Source organism: Penicillium hispanicum (assembly GCF_028827665.1).
Source record: "Penicillium hispanicum strain IBT 35686 chromosome Unknown utg000005l_segment0_segment0, whole genome shotgun sequence".
In the NCBI taxonomy this organism is placed as follows: Eukaryota; Fungi; Ascomycota; class Eurotiomycetes; order Eurotiales; family Aspergillaceae; genus Penicillium; species Penicillium hispanicum.
This window is the reverse complement of record NW_026623197.1, coordinates 1,503,526-1,521,162: the sequence shown is the minus strand read 5'-3', so window position 1 is coordinate 1,521,162 and position 17,637 is coordinate 1,503,526. Positions and strand designations below refer to the sequence as shown.

At 52.1% G+C, this 17,637-nt stretch overlaps 5 protein-coding genes across 5 annotated transcripts; 3 read left to right on the top strand and 2 right to left on the bottom strand.

Moving 5' to 3' along the window:
* Window positions 1–5,647: 5,647 nt before the first annotated feature.
* On the bottom strand, window positions 5,648–7,887 carry N7459_006034 (THO complex subunit THO1/HPR1; the record flags this gene model as incomplete). Its single annotated transcript, XM_056945218.1, has 4 exons — window positions 5,648–7,267; window positions 7,326–7,444; window positions 7,501–7,579; window positions 7,648–7,887. The coding sequence occupies 4 exons, from the start codon at window positions 7,885–7,887 to the stop codon at window positions 5,648–5,650; spliced, it is 2,058 nt and encodes a 685-aa protein (XP_056799553.1).
* Window positions 7,888–8,117: 230 nt separating this feature from the next.
* On the top strand, window positions 8,118–12,513 carry N7459_006033 (RNA helicase aquarius; the record flags this gene model as incomplete). Its single annotated transcript, XM_056945217.1, has 4 exons — window positions 8,118–8,326; window positions 8,386–8,486; window positions 8,550–12,026; window positions 12,086–12,513. 4 exons carry the CDS (start codon window positions 8,118–8,120, stop codon window positions 12,511–12,513), a joined length of 4,215 nt encoding a protein of 1,404 aa, XP_056799552.1.
* A 377-nt stretch (window positions 12,514–12,890) lies between these two features.
* On the bottom strand, window positions 12,891–14,016 carry N7459_006032 (PaaI family thioesterase; the record flags this gene model as incomplete). The annotated part of the gene is made up of 6 exons (XM_056945216.1): window positions 12,891–12,954; window positions 13,014–13,092; window positions 13,352–13,423; window positions 13,479–13,521; window positions 13,663–13,728; window positions 13,990–14,016. 6 exons carry the CDS (start codon window positions 14,014–14,016, stop codon window positions 12,891–12,893), a joined length of 351 nt encoding a protein of 116 aa, XP_056799551.1.
* An 87-nt stretch (window positions 14,017–14,103) lies between these two features.
* On the top strand, window positions 14,104–15,764 carry N7459_006031 (TFIIH/NER complex subunit TFB2; the record flags this gene model as incomplete). The annotated part of the gene is made up of 3 exons (XM_056945215.1): window positions 14,104–14,329; window positions 14,386–14,473; window positions 14,540–15,764. The coding sequence occupies 3 exons, from the start codon at window positions 14,104–14,106 to the stop codon at window positions 15,762–15,764; spliced, it is 1,539 nt and encodes a 512-aa protein (XP_056799550.1).
* A 648-nt stretch (window positions 15,765–16,412) lies between these two features.
* Window positions 16,413–17,554, top strand: N7459_006030 (Aldo/keto reductase subgroup; the record flags this gene model as incomplete). Its single annotated transcript, XM_056945214.1, has 3 exons — window positions 16,413–16,852; window positions 16,915–17,454; window positions 17,515–17,554. The coding sequence occupies 3 exons, from the start codon at window positions 16,413–16,415 to the stop codon at window positions 17,552–17,554; spliced, it is 1,020 nt and encodes a 339-aa protein (XP_056799549.1).
* Between the last annotated feature and the right edge of the window lie 83 nt (window positions 17,555–17,637).

Sequence of the window (17,637 nt, the reverse complement as noted above, 5' to 3'; positions counted from 1 at the left end):
CACGCCCGAGGGTCCTGGTGGATGAGAACTCCAAATATGCGCCAGACCACAACCACCACACTCGAAACAGAACCAGAGCCGGAAAGCAAAAGGGAGGGAAAGGGACAGCAGAAACACCTAATGCGTTCTTTCCCCGAGATGAGACACGAAGGGGAGTGGGTCTGATCAAAGTGCCGGGGCGCTTGCGCAACAAGTTCAGGGTTCCTTCTGCAATTAAACGGAGTAAAAGGGGAAGCCAAATCAAACGTGCGTGATGCAGGCCTCGTTATAAGGAGTTGACCGGTCTCAGAAGCCCGAGAAGCGCCAGAGGGAGAGGGGAGGGGATGTGGATGGGCTTGAGGCGCCAGTTGGTCCGGGTTGCAGATGGCAAGTTCACAAGCAGCGATGTCACGAAGGCGGGACACCAACACTCCCTCTTCAGAGCTCAGCGCGCGGCGTTTCTACCTCGCACGTCTTCGGGTTGCGTCCCTTTTGAAGATCGTTACGCAGCTGGTAGACAAGCCACGAAAAGAAAACACACCCACACCTACTATGTATGTGGTGCCTGGGCAAAATTCGGCAACTGGGTCTCAGCCGGATCGGCTGGAGATCTCTTAATGAGGGAAGAGGGAAAAGCGAGAGACTGGGGGGGGGGGGGGGGGGGGGGAGTGGAAATAGCAGTCGGGTCGACGTATGCTAAGTTTCAAGCCGGACGCCCGCAATGGCCCAGGGTCCACCGTGAAGTCAGAAGTTGGCCACTCTCAGTACTGATGACCAGGAATGTCTGTCGATCTGTCCACGGCGTCATCCACCAGGCCTGCACGTTGGGGAAGTTATACGCTATACGCCTGGGTGTGCGTGCGTAGTCGACGACGATCCTTGCAATGGCCAAAATGGTCGAGATGCGCGAGGAGTCAAAACGGCGTCAGGAAGCCACCCGACGAAGACCGGTGGGGGAGGGGACGGTTCCAAGCCAATATGATGCGCCGAATAGAATCTGCCAAGGTGCGTTGTGTTGGTTAAGAAATAGGATGGCCAAGATGGGAAGGGAAGCAGCAGAGAGGAAAACGGAAGCAAGTCAACGGGTCCTGGAATCAGGAACGCATCGGAAGACGAAGGATTCTCCCGAACCGTCTAGTGGAAAGCCCGGGGTCTAAGACGCGCGAGAGAAGTACATTATCCGAAAGCTATCAACTATGAGAGATCATCGAAGCCTGGAGATCTCACCCCTATCCGGAATCAGGTGCGACACAACCCCAGACAGAGAAGCCCACATGCGTGTATATAGACCAGCAAAGTACGGGGTAATTCCAAAAAGATATGTACCTACTGTAAGTATGGTTATCCACTGGAGTCCGTGGCCAGAGCACAGGGCTCTTCCACTTCCAAGTATGACCACGGCCAGCATCGATTGCTACTCTTGTGGCGAATCGCGGTTGGCGCAAGCTGAAAAAGAAGCCGCGCGAGATGGGAAAAAAACAGCTAGAATAATCTGGGCGTTTTCTTTTACTCTTTTTTTTTTCTTGTCTCAGACTAGGACCCAGATAAGCTCTAGCAGGACCACCTAAACGACAAGAGACTGGATCCGGATCAGGTCCCACGCGGGCCCAGTCGCAACGTATAATAAATAAGAATAATATAATATATACTGTCGCAGTAGTGTAGGAGGAACACCATGATCATGCTCCGGCAAATGACACCAGGAGATTCGCATCTTTCCACCAGAATGGCCGAATGAGCGCGAAGGTCGATACAAAATAAAATCTCCGACGTGGACCAAAGCGGGCGATCTGTTTGGCCCGTTCACGCCTCGAGAGCTGCATGGACCACTCAGCTCGGAGGATAGACCCTTTGCTCACTGCGTTACTTGACCATGTGGTTCTCTTGGCGTGGTGGCTTCATAAGCAGACTAATGCGGACCCTTGGGGCCATCAATCAGGAAACACGCAGCCACTCAGCGAGCTGTCCGCTACAGCTGCAACTGCGGAATATACTAAGTGATGTGAGGCGCTGGAAGACTTGGTCCCAAGGGAATGGTCCAAGATAAAGAAGGAATAGAGAGGGGAAAATGCCGCCAGTGCAGTAGTAGAATGGGGTCATTTTTCCTTTGGTTTTATTTTCTTTGCTCTGTTCATGATGACCCTCGCGATCGTCCATGGTCCAACCAAACACCCTTATAACACACGTTAGCCGTGGCCGTGCCGAAACCCGATGGGGCGAGGGCGGTACAGGAACAAAGCACAGCTGAAACTAGAAACCGGGTCGGCACCAGAGCCTCCCACAGTGGCCAATTCCAACCTCCTCCCCTGACCAACTTTCCTCACGATCAGCCGATGGTGCTGTTCCTAAAAGAATGGGGGGCAACTGCGCCGTCAATCAATCACGCTAATCACGGAGTCCGGGCCTTTAGGGTTCCGTGGCCCAGTCTGTCGCAACTGACCCCCAGTTAGCTCTTCCCCCCCCCCCCCCCCCCACCGAGGCGAAACAATCCGAGTCACAGTTGGGAAATGAGCCCCCCTGCGCGCTGAGTGAAGGTGCTTACAGCGACGACTCAGGGCCCCTGGAGGTTGAAAAATCCACTGCTTCTGGCCTGGCCGGCGACGATTGGTCCGGCATTATTGCGGCAATATACTGGCATGATCCATCGCCGGCATGGAAAACTTGGTGGATCCGGAAGGATGGACAGCGTGGGAAGACATGGAAGTGCATATTCCTGTCAGTGGCAGCATCAGACGGTACTTGATACCCTGTGCTCAACCGTACGCAGCAGAGATATCCATATATGCGTCTCTATCCGCCTCCTCCTGCCCCCCCGGTCCGCACAGCATCTCTTGTTTGGACGGAATGAGGCCACCTCAGTGCCACCGTGCCACACCCGCACTACAGACTAGAGAACGGTCGTCACTCTGGAACCATCCGTCGCGCCGTTGAACAATGTGCCTGTCTAAAAAATAGCCGATCCAATAGTCGGGTGGAGCCTGCACAGCGCCAGGCGCACTTCGGAGCCTTTTTGATCGGGGGCCAACGTGGAGCAACTGGGGATTGCTTTCGCCCGGGACTCGGGGAGAAAACTCGGAAACGTTGCCGCTGCGACCCCGAATCACGGTGCGCTGCGCTCACTTCTACGGCCGAAAGTGTACTGTTATGAGCACGGAGATCAGTCTGGTTGTACTTTTGACTGAGTCCGATCGTGGGTTCCTCTCGTTTCTATTCGGACACGACGCAGTGCGTTGTTTGCCAGGGGGGGCGGAAAGTATAATCAAAACCTGTGAGGGAAGTCAGAATGTCTCGATTCTTGGTAAAGCCTCCATTATCTGTTCCATTATCTCTCTCCATGCATCCAGATCGCCAACCTCAGGGCCAGAGCGGGAGATTATCTGATCGATTTGGTCGATGGCTGGGAGTTTCTTTCGCATCCACACCCATTGGCCGCGCCTAGGGAGACCGCTTCATCTACTCAACACTCGGTGTGGGGAATGATTGGATCGAGACCTCGCGATCGCGTTATCGCGTGGAAATCGTTGAGCGCAACTTTAATTTCGGGCGCGAGCTTCACGGCACTGATACTACTGCCCAGCCACCCTTTCATTTCCTGCAGCCCGTCCGGGTGCATTAGTTTCCGCATCGACGACTTGTGCGTCTGTGAATGCATCTGGTCATAGCGGGCGGAAGGGGTCTCAGAGGTGACGCAAGCCGATCGCTGGGCGATAGAGTTCTCTTCTCGCACGTTCACCCGGCTAAATGGGCTGACGAGTGTCTATAGTAGACCGCGAGCAATGCCGCCACCGATGTACAGCCGTATACGACGGCGTCTATATCAATAATACATTATTACTGGCAATCATCGACCCAGCGTCGGCCACTCTCGCCTCTTCATCCGCCACTAGCGTTGTAGTACGTGAGCATGGCCACCATCGGACAACTCCCCCCCTTTTCCATCTCTTGCGAGCGCGTAAATCCGATTGACCCCGATGAATCCACGGATCGACCTATCAACTTAGGAAAGGTTGCCAAGCTGGCCTCGTGGCAGGGTATGTACTCCTACTACCGTACATACTCCTTATGTACACGGGAGAATAGTTCCACTTACAGGCTGGCTGAGGGATTGGCTAGAAGCAATCTCCGCTCTACTTCCCGTAGGACAGAATAAATCTGAATGAGCTGTCGCAGTGGAACAAGCCAGATACATATCTGTATATCTGTAGTTCTTAGACAATGTGGCCAGTGCGTCCAACTATCCCAACCGTCTCAATTCCAGATCGCAGCTGAGGTCGCACCACCGGCACGAATCATCAACGAGCGACTTCCGACTCCTGTATAGCATGTACCTTGAAGCTCCACAGTGGAGATTCGCAACTCTCCGACCCAAGCGTCGTGCCACTCAGCGCACCGAGTGCCCACCCTCACGGCACTCTGTATGATCAGTGCGCCTTTTTTTTTCTCGAACAATCTTCCTGCGAACGTTGATGCAAGGCTCTCTCGGTAAGCCGGGTAAGCACGGCGGAGTTTTACCCTTCTGGGTAAGCCCGTCTATACTGTCGCTGACTTGTCGGCTAGAGAATCGACGTGCCGAAGTATTTTCCGCAGACTACCTAGCTGTAGATAGCCAGATCCCCCAAGTCACCAAGTCAGTCGCAGGGGCCAAAACAATTCAATGAAAACGAACGAGTCCACCTGTGACTCCCGCTCATTTCGTTCAAAGCCTCGTGCGATCCTGACGCCAACGTCCTCCTAATCTCACCCCCGGGTTGTGAGGCGCGAGAATGTGAAACATGGCTGGGACGGTTCGACGCCCCAGCCTTCCCACTGTAATTAGACCAGGGGCAAGCGCACCCAGGATTCGACAGCGCACGAGAAAGAAAAATAAACGATTATTGGAAAAAGGAAAAAGATACGGAAAATTTGTGAGGATGGTGGTATATTTCATGCAGGAACCTCTCTTCAAGTTCATTAGAGTTGCCGATCAACTAGAGAAACCTGGTCCCCACGTCGGTAGCTAATTCGACATCTGAAGCGCCCATTTGAGTCCCGCTGATGCCCGACTCGCTGCATATTCTAACCTACTTCTGCTGGATGGGATGACAGGTGCGACTCGGGTGGCATCACCGATCCCACGCCAAAGCCCTGATCCAGAGCTGATCGGATCGAAAAAAGGCATGCCGTCGTATACCGAAGCATGGCCTGGTGTGCGGTCAGGGTCGACCCAGGCAGAAGGAATTTCATCTCCTAGCTCCAGCCGCTGCAAGCGGACCCTCTCTCATTTCCCCGGAAATTGCATGAAGGTGGAAGGAGTCTCAGAAGCCAGGTATCACGTCGGTAGTGGCTTCTTACACCACTCAGAAAGGTTGAAGGAAAAGCAATCTCTTGTGGTCGTAGTTGGGCGGCAAATGAAGCACAAGGCGTGCCAGCCTTGAAGAAGGGTGATGCGTCAAATATCCGTCAGTTTCCTGGATTGCAAGATCGAAGATGCAGTGCAACTGCAGCCGCGTGATATCGATGCATTAGAAAGACGTCAGCGACCCGAGTAGTTGGATGTGGCATCTAGAACGCTACCATCCCCGCCGAACGATACCCGTTGCGGGTATTGCTCCGCAGTTCCGATGGAAGGGGTTAACGCCATAAGCATCCTGCCAAGAAAGCTTTCACATGCGACAAAGCCGCTACTTCATCAGGATGCTGGGTCCTCTTTTGTGTTATCTCCGGATGGCGCGTTGGAGCTGTCGGGGCCTTGCTCGCTAGTCGCATTATTGTCTTCGTTGGCGACAGTCATTTCTTGCTGGGTGTTGGCGGTCTCGTCTTTGTTCTGCTCAGGGGCATCCTCCAGCTCGACATCTTCTTGTGAGGCATCTCTAGGTCCCTGAAGGGCCTCGTCGTGGGATTGAGCAGTGCCATCGGCCCCTTCGCCAGGCTGGGGGGTTTCTGTTGGTGCTGCTGGACTTTCAAATAGGGCTTTGAGATTGTTGCCATCGTCGATCTTGTCAAATGCAGCAAGTTTCGATTTGGCTGACAGACGAAGGACGCGCCAGGTCTTGCTGGATTTGGACCTTTGTGCTGTTTCCTTGTCGTCGGATGTCTGCGCCATGTCGATGTCCATTTCGTCGTCCATGATACCCATCATGAGTGAATCCGCGGCGGGGACAGAGAATCGATCTGATTCCTTGAGCCGCTCAATATTGGTCAAGGCCTCGCTGTCAGAAAGGAACTTGAGGTCCAGAGACCCCATTGGAGAAGGACGAAGACGCTTGTTGGCATATGTCTTCGAAGCGCTCTCACGCGCAGTCACGTAGTCCGGCAAAGAGACAGCCGGCCGCTCAATGGGTGGACAAGCTTCGGCTTTCCAGCGTGCCCAGTTCTTGTCTCTAGACAGGACAGTGTCTACCATGCGGAAGTAGAATTTGCCAATGGCACCGTCTTGCAGATACACCCCAATTTCTTTCCGCATGTTCGATGCCCACTTTGCGTCTTCCTCACTCAACACAAAGCCGTAGAGGACAGACTTATTCGTTGCATCGGCCAAACGCGCCTTGCTCTGCGGGGTGAGAGACAGCATGAAGTCCAGAAGAATAAGGGCCTGAACAAGGACGTGCCGTCTGAATGCCATATCGCTGACTTCAAGGCCAAATAGGTCACGACTGGTGAGATACTTGGGATTGAAGCTGGTGCCGACTTCACCTTCGTCAGCAGTGCGCTTGCGCTTGTGGGATTTGCGTGCCTCCTCGGAAGAACGCGCGGTGCCCTGGTTTTCCATTTCTGGTCTGATCTTCTTGAAAGCAGATAAGGTTGCCTCTAGCCCAGCCTTAAACGATGCCAGTCGCTCTGGGTCAAACGTCTTGATCGGAGTTGAGAAATAGGATTGTAGGCTCCAGAATATGGGGTAGAGAGCATCGAGGTCAACCTCGCCTTTGGGCCTTTCTCCCTGTTCCGCAGAAACGATGACATTGGGCACTTTCGCCGGTTCCTCGGGTGCAGTTGCTGCATCTGGGCCTTCAGATTGAGCGGTCCCCTCCGTTTTGCCTTCGGTCGTAGTAGAGCCTTCGTTGCCTTCGGCCATTGCCGTGTCCCCCTCATCATTGCCAGGAGCAGGTGTCGTGATTTCATCGAAAGTAGTGACATTTTCCGTGTGGAACTCGCCGCGAAGGTTGACTGAGCTCTTGTCTCCAAGCGGGAAGCTTTGGAAGAGGAAGATGAACACGCGCCCACAAAATACGGTATCTTCCGCTCGGGATAATCTTCGAAGGAGTTCGTTGCAAGATCTCAGTATAACCAAACTCTTCTGCTTGAAATGTTTCTTTGCGATAGGTCAGTCGACGTTGTCCAGATCGTAGCGGTCAAGCGGATATGCGAACCTTGATATTCCGCTCACGTCGCGATTCGAGATAGTCAAAGACTTTCCGGCAACCATCAATTGTCTGACTGTCGAGAAGCTCTTCGATGAGCCAGAAGATCAAACCCGGCTCACATTTTTCTGGTCGGTGTTAGCAAGGGCGTTATTGGGTTTCGGTATCGTGCCAGGCGACTGACCGTTGTCGGAGAAAATGGAGACGATGTCAAGTAAATTCCAGATGTGAATGAAGGCAGGATCGTCGATAGATGTAGACGCCTAGATGTTTCATGGTAGATGAGCAACTATCCCAGCTTTCATGGGCTCGTGGGCAAAGCGATCCTTACCAAGACGCGATAGAACTTCTCGCGGAAGGCAATCTCGACGGCAGCAAACTGCGTCTGCTGATTCAAGCTCTGCACGGCTCCTTGAAGCTCCTCTGGAACTTGCCAGATTGATTCGCCCAGGAGCGTCTCGGTCAACGGGGGTTCGATTTGCTTGTCAGACTTGATCTGCGCCGCGCGATCCAAGAGACTGTCCACCAGCCCCTTGTAGACTTGCACTGCTTCAACTCCCGCGGTCGCCATCTTCCAGAGGCGCAAAAAAGGTCGAGAGTGCAATTGTGGTCGCGACGAGTAGGGAGGAAAACAGAGAAGTCGGAGTGACGGGGTTTGCGGCTCGGCGGAGAGGGAAAGCCAAGACTTTCTGAAAAAGCTCCCCCCAGCTTCAACTCTGATGTTGCCGACGTGCGCAGATCCACCTCACGTCCTCGACCAGCCCCAATCTATCAGGATCAGGCACAATATCGAGTGCTGCGATGGCGCAGAGTCTCGAATCCAGGCCGACGGTGGTGGACTTTCGCGAGGACAGCCCGTGGGTGAAGCTGGCCAAGGCTCACTGGTTGAACACGACTGTCCGCAAGGCGAAGCCCGATGTGATCAAGCAGCAATTGTGGGATCCGCTGGAGGCGGAAGGTTTTAGCAGTCGCTCGCTTTTGATTCTGGAGAACTTGAATGTCTTGGAGAAGTATGGTGTCCGGATGCGATGGTCGTTTTGGGCTGCAAGGCTAACCCGATCGCTTCCAGATTCTTATGGCCGACGTACACCGAAGATGCTTCGAATCACCACATTCTTCTGATTGCTTTAATCGTCAGCGTCAAGTATCGCGAACATTTGCCGATATGGGGTGAGTGAATGCGACAACGCTTTGCGCGCCTGAGGCTGGCCAAAAAACTGACTGTAGATGCAGACATTTTCTCCGACCGCGGCGATGATTTCTCGACCCTATTTCATCGCATCCTATCGATGAGCATCGACCCTTCGTTGCCGACGCATTCGCGCATCTCCATTACTTCATTCATCATCGGAGCTTTCCAATCGCTGGAGAATGTCTTGATTCGGAAGGAATGCGCTCCGCTGGTTTCGATCTCCATCTGGCACAACCTGGCCAGTGAGGAAGCTAGAGATAGTATCATTACCAAGTCGCCAATTCTCAAGAAGGCCTGGAGAGCCGCAGGAAAACGATACGATGCCGGTGACGAGGCGGCGAAGGCGAAGATTCGATTTGAGAGGTCCTGGCTGTATACAATGCTCCTGGACTTCCTGCATAAATTGAACGGCCCGGATAAGGAACAGGCTGAAAATTTGCTCTACTGCGAACGCTTTCTGGAGCTTTTGGTCGACCTTTTGAGCCAACTCCCGACTCGTCGTTATGTCAATACACTGCTGAAAGACCTCAACCTGCTGTCTATAATTCGCCTTTCTCAGCTCTACCGTGTACCAGAGAATGCCCTCTTCCGCGACTTCTACAAACTCCTCAAGCACTTCATCGATTTTGCCATCGATGACCACTCTGGAGAAGCGCTCTCGCCTGAGGCAGTATATGATCTGCACTGCCAGGAGTTAATGCGTCTACAGAGAGCAGCCATGAAGTCCTTCAAGGATAAATTGATGATTCTCGCTTTGTCAAATCTTGGATCAATTGAGCAACGTTCTGAATTGGAAGGACAACTTTCCTCTCTGGACGAAGCTGAACTTCAAAGTTTATGCTCACAATTGGGATTCCGAACCAACTATCCCAAAGCATCAAACATTGTACCCAGTCGCCCGCTATACTTGGAAATTCTCTCGTCATTTTACGCGCGCAAGCTCCCGTTCCAGGAAGTTGCGGCGCAGCTGAACATTCTACCCACCGAGGACAGCCTCTACGAGCCGGCCTTGTTAAGGAATGAGACATATGATGGATCGAGACCTCTTGCCATCCCTAAGCTAAACTTACAGTATCTGAGTCTTGGCGACTTTCTTTGGCGGTCATTCCTTCTTTACCGATCGGAAGCTTTTTTCCAAATTCGCAAGGATATGGAAGCCATTGTCAAGCGTATGCAACCGCGTGCCAATCGAGACGGAAGTTTGACATTCGAGGGATTTTCTCGGATGGCAATTCCTATCTCCAAACCTGCCATCGTTGAAGTTGCCCCTGCAAAGGTTGGCTCTCCGACCCCGGCCTTTGTTCGCGCTGAGATCGCAATCGAGGTAGGAAGGCTCGCAGATCATATTCGGAAAGAGTGGGAGTCTCTCCGTCCCGATGATGTGATCTATTTGTTGGCTGTTCAATCGAGTTCCCCCGCACAACTAGGTATCCGAGACAACACAGCAGAGGGGCCGCACCTGACTCACCTTCGTACTGCGGAAGTTGTTCAGATACTTGACGAACAAGGACGCCAGTTACGGCAGCCGGCAGCCGGCCAAACAAATGGGTATCACTCCCGCCCGCGGGTGCGGCGATTTCTCGTCAATTTGGATGCTACCGCATTCAAAGCAGACAAAGAGCGCCAGCTGCAGGGCAAGCCGGATATCTATCCCCTGATCAATGTAATCGCGCGAAGGAAAGGCAGAGAGAACAACTTCAAGTCCATTCTGGAGACTATGCAAAAGCTTATTGTCTCGGACATGACGCTGCCATCTTGGCTTCAGGATATTTTCCTTGGATATGGCGACCCCACGAGTGCTCAATATACTCAGCTGCCAAACCGACTTCCGTCTGTTGATTTCCGAGATACTTTCTTGGACTGGTCCCATTTGGTGGAAAGCTTTCCCGGCAAAACCATCGAACCTTCCGATACGGAGACTTCTAGTTTTGGACCGCCTTACGTCCTGGAATATGCCAAGACTGAATCTCCTGAGGCTCCTGTGGCGCCTGCGAAGAAACGTCGACGCGCTCAAGATGATCAGGCGGAGCAAGCCCTTAGCACCATGCGTGTCTCCACATACAAGCCACCAAATCCTGGTCCTTACCCCGTCGATGCTCCAAAACTGAATACTGTCCGCTTCACGCCTGCCCAAGTTGAAGCAATTGCCTCGGGTACTCAGCCAGGCCTCACGGTCATCGTCGGACCTCCCGGCACTGGAAAGACTGACGTCGCCACCCAAATCATAAATAATCTTTATCATAATTTCCCTTCTGAACGAACCCTACTCATTGCGCACAGCAATCAAGCGCTTAACCAGCTCTTCCAAAAAATCATTGCTCTTGACATTGATGAACGCCACCTGCTGCGACTTGGACACGGTGAGGAAGAGCTAGACAGTGATTCCAGCTATGGCAAATATGGCCGTGTCGAATCCTTCCTTGACAATCGTAACCTCTATCTGTCAGAGGTCATGCGACTGGCGGCATCTATGAGGGCCGAGGGCGCACACGGAAACTCTTGTGAGACTGCGGGCTATTTCTACACGGTCTATGTTCAGCCAGCCTGGGCGAAGTTCTGGGATCGGGCTCACGCCGAAGAAACTTCTAACGAAGACATCATCGCGTCGTTCCCATTCCACGAATATTTCTCTAATGCTCCTCAGCCTTTGTTTGATGCCGGTGCTTCCAAGGAGACACTCCTGGACACTGCTACAGGTTGTCAAAGACACATCGATCGGATTTTCTCCGAGCTTGAGGACATACGACCATTCGAGATCTTGCGACAACCTCGTGACAAGGCCAACTATCTTCTTATTAAGGAAGCCCGAGTAATTGCAATGACTTCGACACATGCAGCAATGCGCCGTCAAGAGATCGCCGACCTGGGCTTCCATTATGATAACGTGGTAATGGAAGAAGCGGCACAGATTACTGAAATTGAGAGCTTCATCCCCACCGCGCTTCAGAACATGAAGAATGGTGAACTTCCTCTCAAACGAGTTGTGCTTTGTGGAGACCATTTCCAGAACTCCCCCATCATTCAGAATCTCGCGTTCCGCCAATATGCACACTTCGAACAGAGCCTTTTCCTGCGCCTAACGCGTCTCGGCGTCCCGGTGATCACTCTTGATAAGCAAGGCAGAGCCAGGTCGAGCATTGCAGAGTTGTTCCGGTGGCGCTACCGGGAGCTGGGAGATCTGCCCTCCGTTGAGACGGTACAAGAATTCAAGCAGGCCAATGCAGGCTTCAAGTTCGACTACCAATTCATCAACGTTCCTGATTATCAGGGTACCGGTGAGCGTGAGCCTACACCGCACTTTGTTCAGAACTTGGGTGAGGCAGAATACACGGTGGCTCTGTACCAGTACATGCGGCTGCTGGGCTACCCAGCCGCCAAGATATCAATTCTAGCCACGTATGCTGGGCAGACTGCTTTGATTCGGGATGTGCTAAACCACCGTTGCGCGAAAAACCCCTTGTTTGGAATGCCGAAGATCGTCACAACCGTGGACAGGTACCAAGGAGAGCAGAATGACTGTGAGTTGCCCTTCGCCAATCTAATCATTTCTGATAATGTACTAATCCATTTCGCTTAGATGTTCTTCTCTCTTTGACACGCACCCGTACAGTTGGATATCTGCGCGACGTCCGTCGTCTTACGGTTGCCCTGTCCCGTGCCCGCTTAGGACTATACATCCTCGGCCGTAGGGAGGTCTTTGAATCCTGCTACGAGCTGAAGCCTGCCTTTGACCTTCTCCTGCAACGGCCGGACAAGCTTATGCTTGCACCTGGTGAGATGTTTCCAACTACGCGAGCGCTGGACGCTGATGTCGAGGGTACACCCATGGAGAGCGTGGAGCATCTTGGCCAGTATGTGTTCGAGATGACCCAGGCCAAGGTGAAAGCCATGGGTGATGGGCAAATGGTTCTTGATGATACTGTTGCTGATGGTGATGATGGTCTCCTTGACGAGGATGCGGAAATGCTGGGTGCCGATGAAGATGAGGATGTTGATATTGTATGAACATGAGATTTCTAGTGCGGGTGTCTACAAAAGCGGATTACAACGGATTCTGCGTGAATGATATTTTGTCTTGATTTCTCTTAATTCTCACTTTGCTGAGTCGTAGAGTATGCGCCTGTCTCTTATATGATACTTAAATTGAAAATTTCTCATAGCTCCATGCTTCATTGGGCCGTGGATCTCGATATATACACCTACAGTCGCCCCATTCGTACCCACTCACCCAGTGTACAATTCATCTGAATATACACCCACCACTTGTCATTTAACAGACAGCACGCTTTGGTTTCGCAGTGTTCCAGACTGAGAGGCTGATACTGAAGATGGAGTAGAAGTGCGTAATAAATACATGCCGTGATTTGTTTCTTTATGTAAATCTACTCGAGTTTGTTGATTTCCTCGACAATGTTCTGGGGATCCTTCCATGCCAAAGTCACATACCTAGAAAGCCAATTAGTTTTCTATTGAAGCCAAATCAAGACGATGCAATATAAGCTTACTTCGTGTGGCTTCCTCGTGCGACAATGTCACCTTTGGCGTTGGTGAACTTGATGTTGGTAAAGGCAAGGGTCTTGCCGACTGCAAAACATTAGCTCGAATCTCACTAAGACAAATTTCAATAAAGTACACTTGTCACAGGTAACCTCCTAGAGTAGAGTTAGCGAAAGTTACGTCCTATGAATCAAGACAAGAGGTTGGCTTCTTACCGCGAGAATCCGGTCACCAATCTTCCCCCCAGAATTGAGGTAGGTTACTGATGAAGACAAAATATGTTAGGCAAATCACAACGAGGGGATTTATTCTTCTGTAGTAGGGATTGTCGCTATGCTTGACCTACCATTCAGGTCAGTCGAGACGCCTGTTGCAAACAGACCTCGGGAGGCCACGGCCAAGGAGCCACCAAGATCAACTACAGAAGACATCAGCCAAAAGAGCATGATAGATCTGTATGAAAATGGATATACCCATGCTTGCAATGGTACCACCATGGAGGATATTGAGGCGGTTCTAGGTGCGATGTCAGTAGTGGAGTATGAAAAGATGGGCGAATACGATAAGTAATGCATAGAGGGGACCAATCTGTCCCAGTCATATTCCAGAACAAGGACTTCCACAATCCGCAATATCTGCATGTCTGCATGTACTTACAGTGTGTTCTTTCTTGATCTCCAGCTCGAAGTTGACAGTCCCTGGACGAGCGGCAGTGACGCGGAGCTAGATGCACGGATGTGAGCTCATACATTGGGCTCAGAGAAACATATGCGTATAGAACAAGTCAAACTCACACCATCCAAGAGTCTTCATGAGCACAGTATACCAGCCTTATCAGTCACGAACACTCGAAATGTAAGATAGGCTGCATTCACTTACCGAGGTTCTAGACCCGAAGTAGCCCGAAAGGACTCCCATACCTGCAGAGACGAGACGGGTCAGCAGTAGAATGACTTATGTTAGGATGATAGTTTGAAAACTCACGGATCTCACAAATCGAAAAGCCGTCATCTTGATAATTGCCTGTAGCTGGGGAGTGAAGAGGCAGAGATGCAGCTCGGCAGTCGATCGGCGTGTCCATCCCGGGAACTGCGCAAGATGGCCGCTGCGCCCACCGGAGCATCGACATTGACCATGACTTCACTGCGCGTTTTCCTCGCCAAAGAAACACAGGCACCAGGGTCTCTCAGGTCTCCCAGCATGGCGGCATCGACGTCCCGTCCTCTCGAGTACCTGGAAGGCCTGCCTGGTACCACCTTCTACAAGCTGTACCAGCAACCATCCACCGCCCTTGCCATTTTCCGGCGCATGCTGCCTGATCTGGGTATCTGGAGCTCTCCACAATTCAAGCACAATAGCTAGACTGACCCTGGGGAACAGCAAAATGTTTTGTCATGGCACTTCTGTACTTGAAGGATCCTCTTCCGACGGCAGACTTGGAGGTTTGGGTTAAATCGGAGAGCAAAAGGTGAGAATAGCGCCTGTCTCACTCGCTCAAATCATTGCGCTAACCGTTTGGACATGACCCCGACAGGCAACGGGACAATGCGCTGTCAATATTGGGCCGACTTCATATTTTATCCACGACCCTCACCGGTGATAATGTGCGGGCATACATGGTCACCAACCCATTCGCGTCTTCCCTGCGCCAAGCTCTCATGGGTTCGCAAGATTCTCAGTCCTTTGGTGTCTTCTCCCAAATCCCAGACGAAAGCCCGATCTCGGTCCCCGACCTGGACGAGTATGCGCGACGGCAATGGGAAGGAGTGATGGGATACATGGTGGGAACAAGCGCACTGAATGGACAGCGGGACGTCGTGAATCTCAGCAAGGGTGTGAAGCAATTGCTTCAAGCAGGCCATCTCGTTGAGATTCACGATCGTCGCGTGGATATCACCAAAGATGGCTTTGGGTTCGTGCTGCAAGATGTCAATACCCAGGTCTGGCACATCCTGATCCTCTATGTGGAGAGTGCCGAGGCGATAGGCATGGACAGTGTCGAAGTTCTCTCATTTCTGTTCTTGCTGAGTAGCTTGGAGCTGGGTCAATCCTACGAGAAGAAGCATCTGTCCTCGGTTCAGTTGCGAACTTTGGCCGATTTGGCCGACTTCGGAATCGTCTACCAAGAATCACCGGAGGCGACACGCTTCTATCCTACACGCCTTGCGACAACCCTGACCTCTGATTCGAGTGCCCTAAGCAATCCTGTAACAGGCTCTTTGAATGGGCCAGCAGGGCAGTCCGGCGGTCCGACGTCCGGCTTCATCATTGTCGAAACCAACTACCGTCTTTATGCATACACCTCATCCCCACTTCAGATCTCTCTTATTTCCCTTTTCACAAACCTGAAATACCGCTTCCCCAATTTGGTCACAGGCAAGATTACCAGGCAGTCGGTGCGCCGAGCAATTGAGATGGGTATCACGGCTGACCAAATTATTTCGTACCTATTATCCCACGCACACCCCCAGTTACGCAAGCACAACGCTGGCCACTCTACCTCGAACACGTCCGGAATCCAACCCTCAGTGCTTCCACCAACTGTGACCGATCAAATTCGACTGTGGCAACTCGAGCGCGACCGTCTCCGAGCTACCGCAGGGTTTCTCTTCAAAGATTTCACCAGCTTGGCCGAATACCAGGCTCCATGCCAGTATGCCGAAGAAATTGGTGTGCTTGTCTGGAAGTCTGATCGGAAGCGCATGTTCTTTGTCTCGCGGCATGAACAAGTCGCAGCGTTCCTGAGAACCAGGAGATGATGGCCAATGACAAGGAAGCAAAGTCACTTCCTGGTTATCTTGCATTTGAACGGTCAAAAATGGATTTGAGAAGGGCCTTTATTTAGAGAACCGGCTGGCGTTTCTTAGATCTGGAGTGGGCATCTTACGAAATAACGACTTTCTGACTTGCAGTGCGTATCTGCTAGCTTGTACAAAACTCCAAAATCCATTATATTCACCCACATATTAACGGTATCGCTCGTCTCCTTGAGTCGATAAGTAGAGGCCGTGTATCGACGTAGGTCCGACATTGGACAGCTCGGAAACTACGGGTTCTCATTGGCTGCAGGGTGTAGAAGTGGATGCAGTTGGGATCCACGCTGTTTGATTGGCCGAGTCTTTCTCTAAAGCCCTCTTCTTAAACCCGCCGTGAGGACAAAATAGAGCGGACACGAAGAATACGGGGCGATCCATTATCAGCAGCGGAATTAACGGAGAATGGGTTGAGGAGATTATTTCTAAGCTGCGGCGTGCCATGGGATTCTATGATTATCTCCGAGAATGAAGGGATATATAAAGATCGATGGGACCTGGAGGAGTCATTCTTCAGACCTAGCTTTCAAGCTTCCCTTCAAAATATCAAGAAGTCCTTACCGCTTCCCCCATCAAGGTTCCAAGCAGCCCAAAATGCCTTCTCCTGTTCGCACTCTTGGTAAAAACGGACCTCAGGTTAATGCCGTGGGCCTCGGTCTCATGAGCCTCGGCGGCATGTATGGATCAGCCGGCTCTCTCGATGGGAAGGTGGCCTTCCTGGACCATGCACATGCCACCGGACAACGGTTCTGGGATACTGCAGATATGTATCTGGACAGTGAAGATGTTGTGGGAGAATGGATCAAGCGGAACCCTGGCAAGCGTGATGACATCTTCCTCGCAACCAAGTTTGGCATTCAGTACACCCCCGGTTCGCCGCACACGATCCGGTCCGACCCCGAATATGTCAAGGAGGCATGTGAGAAGAGTCTGAAGAGACTCGGCGTCGAGACTATTGATCTGTATTATTGCCATCGAGTGGATGGAGTCACACCCGTGGAGAAAACCATCGAAGCCATGGTGGAGCTGAAAAGGTAAGATCTGATCTTGTCCACGGCACTCTTGTCAGCCTGGATTAACACGTGGAATGGCACAGACGAGGAAAGATTCGATATCTCGGTATTTCGGAGGCCTCGTCAGCAACCTTGCGCCGAGCTCACGCGGTTCACCCCATTTCTGCTCAGCAGATCGAATACAGCGCCTTTGCGTTGGATATCGAGTCCTCGACCAACGACGTTCTGAAGACATGCCGTGAACTGGGCATTACGGTTGTTGCCTACAGCCCCATCGGGCGGGGCGTCTTGACTGGACAGATCCAGTCTTTGGACGACATCCCCGAAGATGACTTCCGCCGTTGGCTACCCAAGTACTCGAAGGAGAACTTCCCCAAGATCGTTGAACTGGCACAAGGCTTCCAAAACGTGGCAAAAGCTCACGGCTGCACTGCGGGCCAAGTTGCGATCGCATGGCTATTGGCGCAGGGCTCGGATGTTATCCCACTCCCTGGGACGAAGTCGATTGGGCGAATGGACGAGAACGCGAACTCTGCCTTGGTGGAATTGACCGACAAGGAGGTGCAAGATCTCCGGGACCTGGCTGAGCGCAGTGAAATTGCTGGCGACCGTTATGCTGCTTCGTAAGTTCGCGTCAGCTGTGATGATTGCTTCATAGAACTCCCTGCTGATCAGTCTTCTAGGATGGTGAACTTTACCCTTAGCGAGACACCGCCGCTGTGAGTGTGGTCTGGGTGTCACCCCCATATCGTGTTCTCTATAGTGAAATAGGTCAATTCAAGCCGTTTCCACTATGGCCAGTTTCG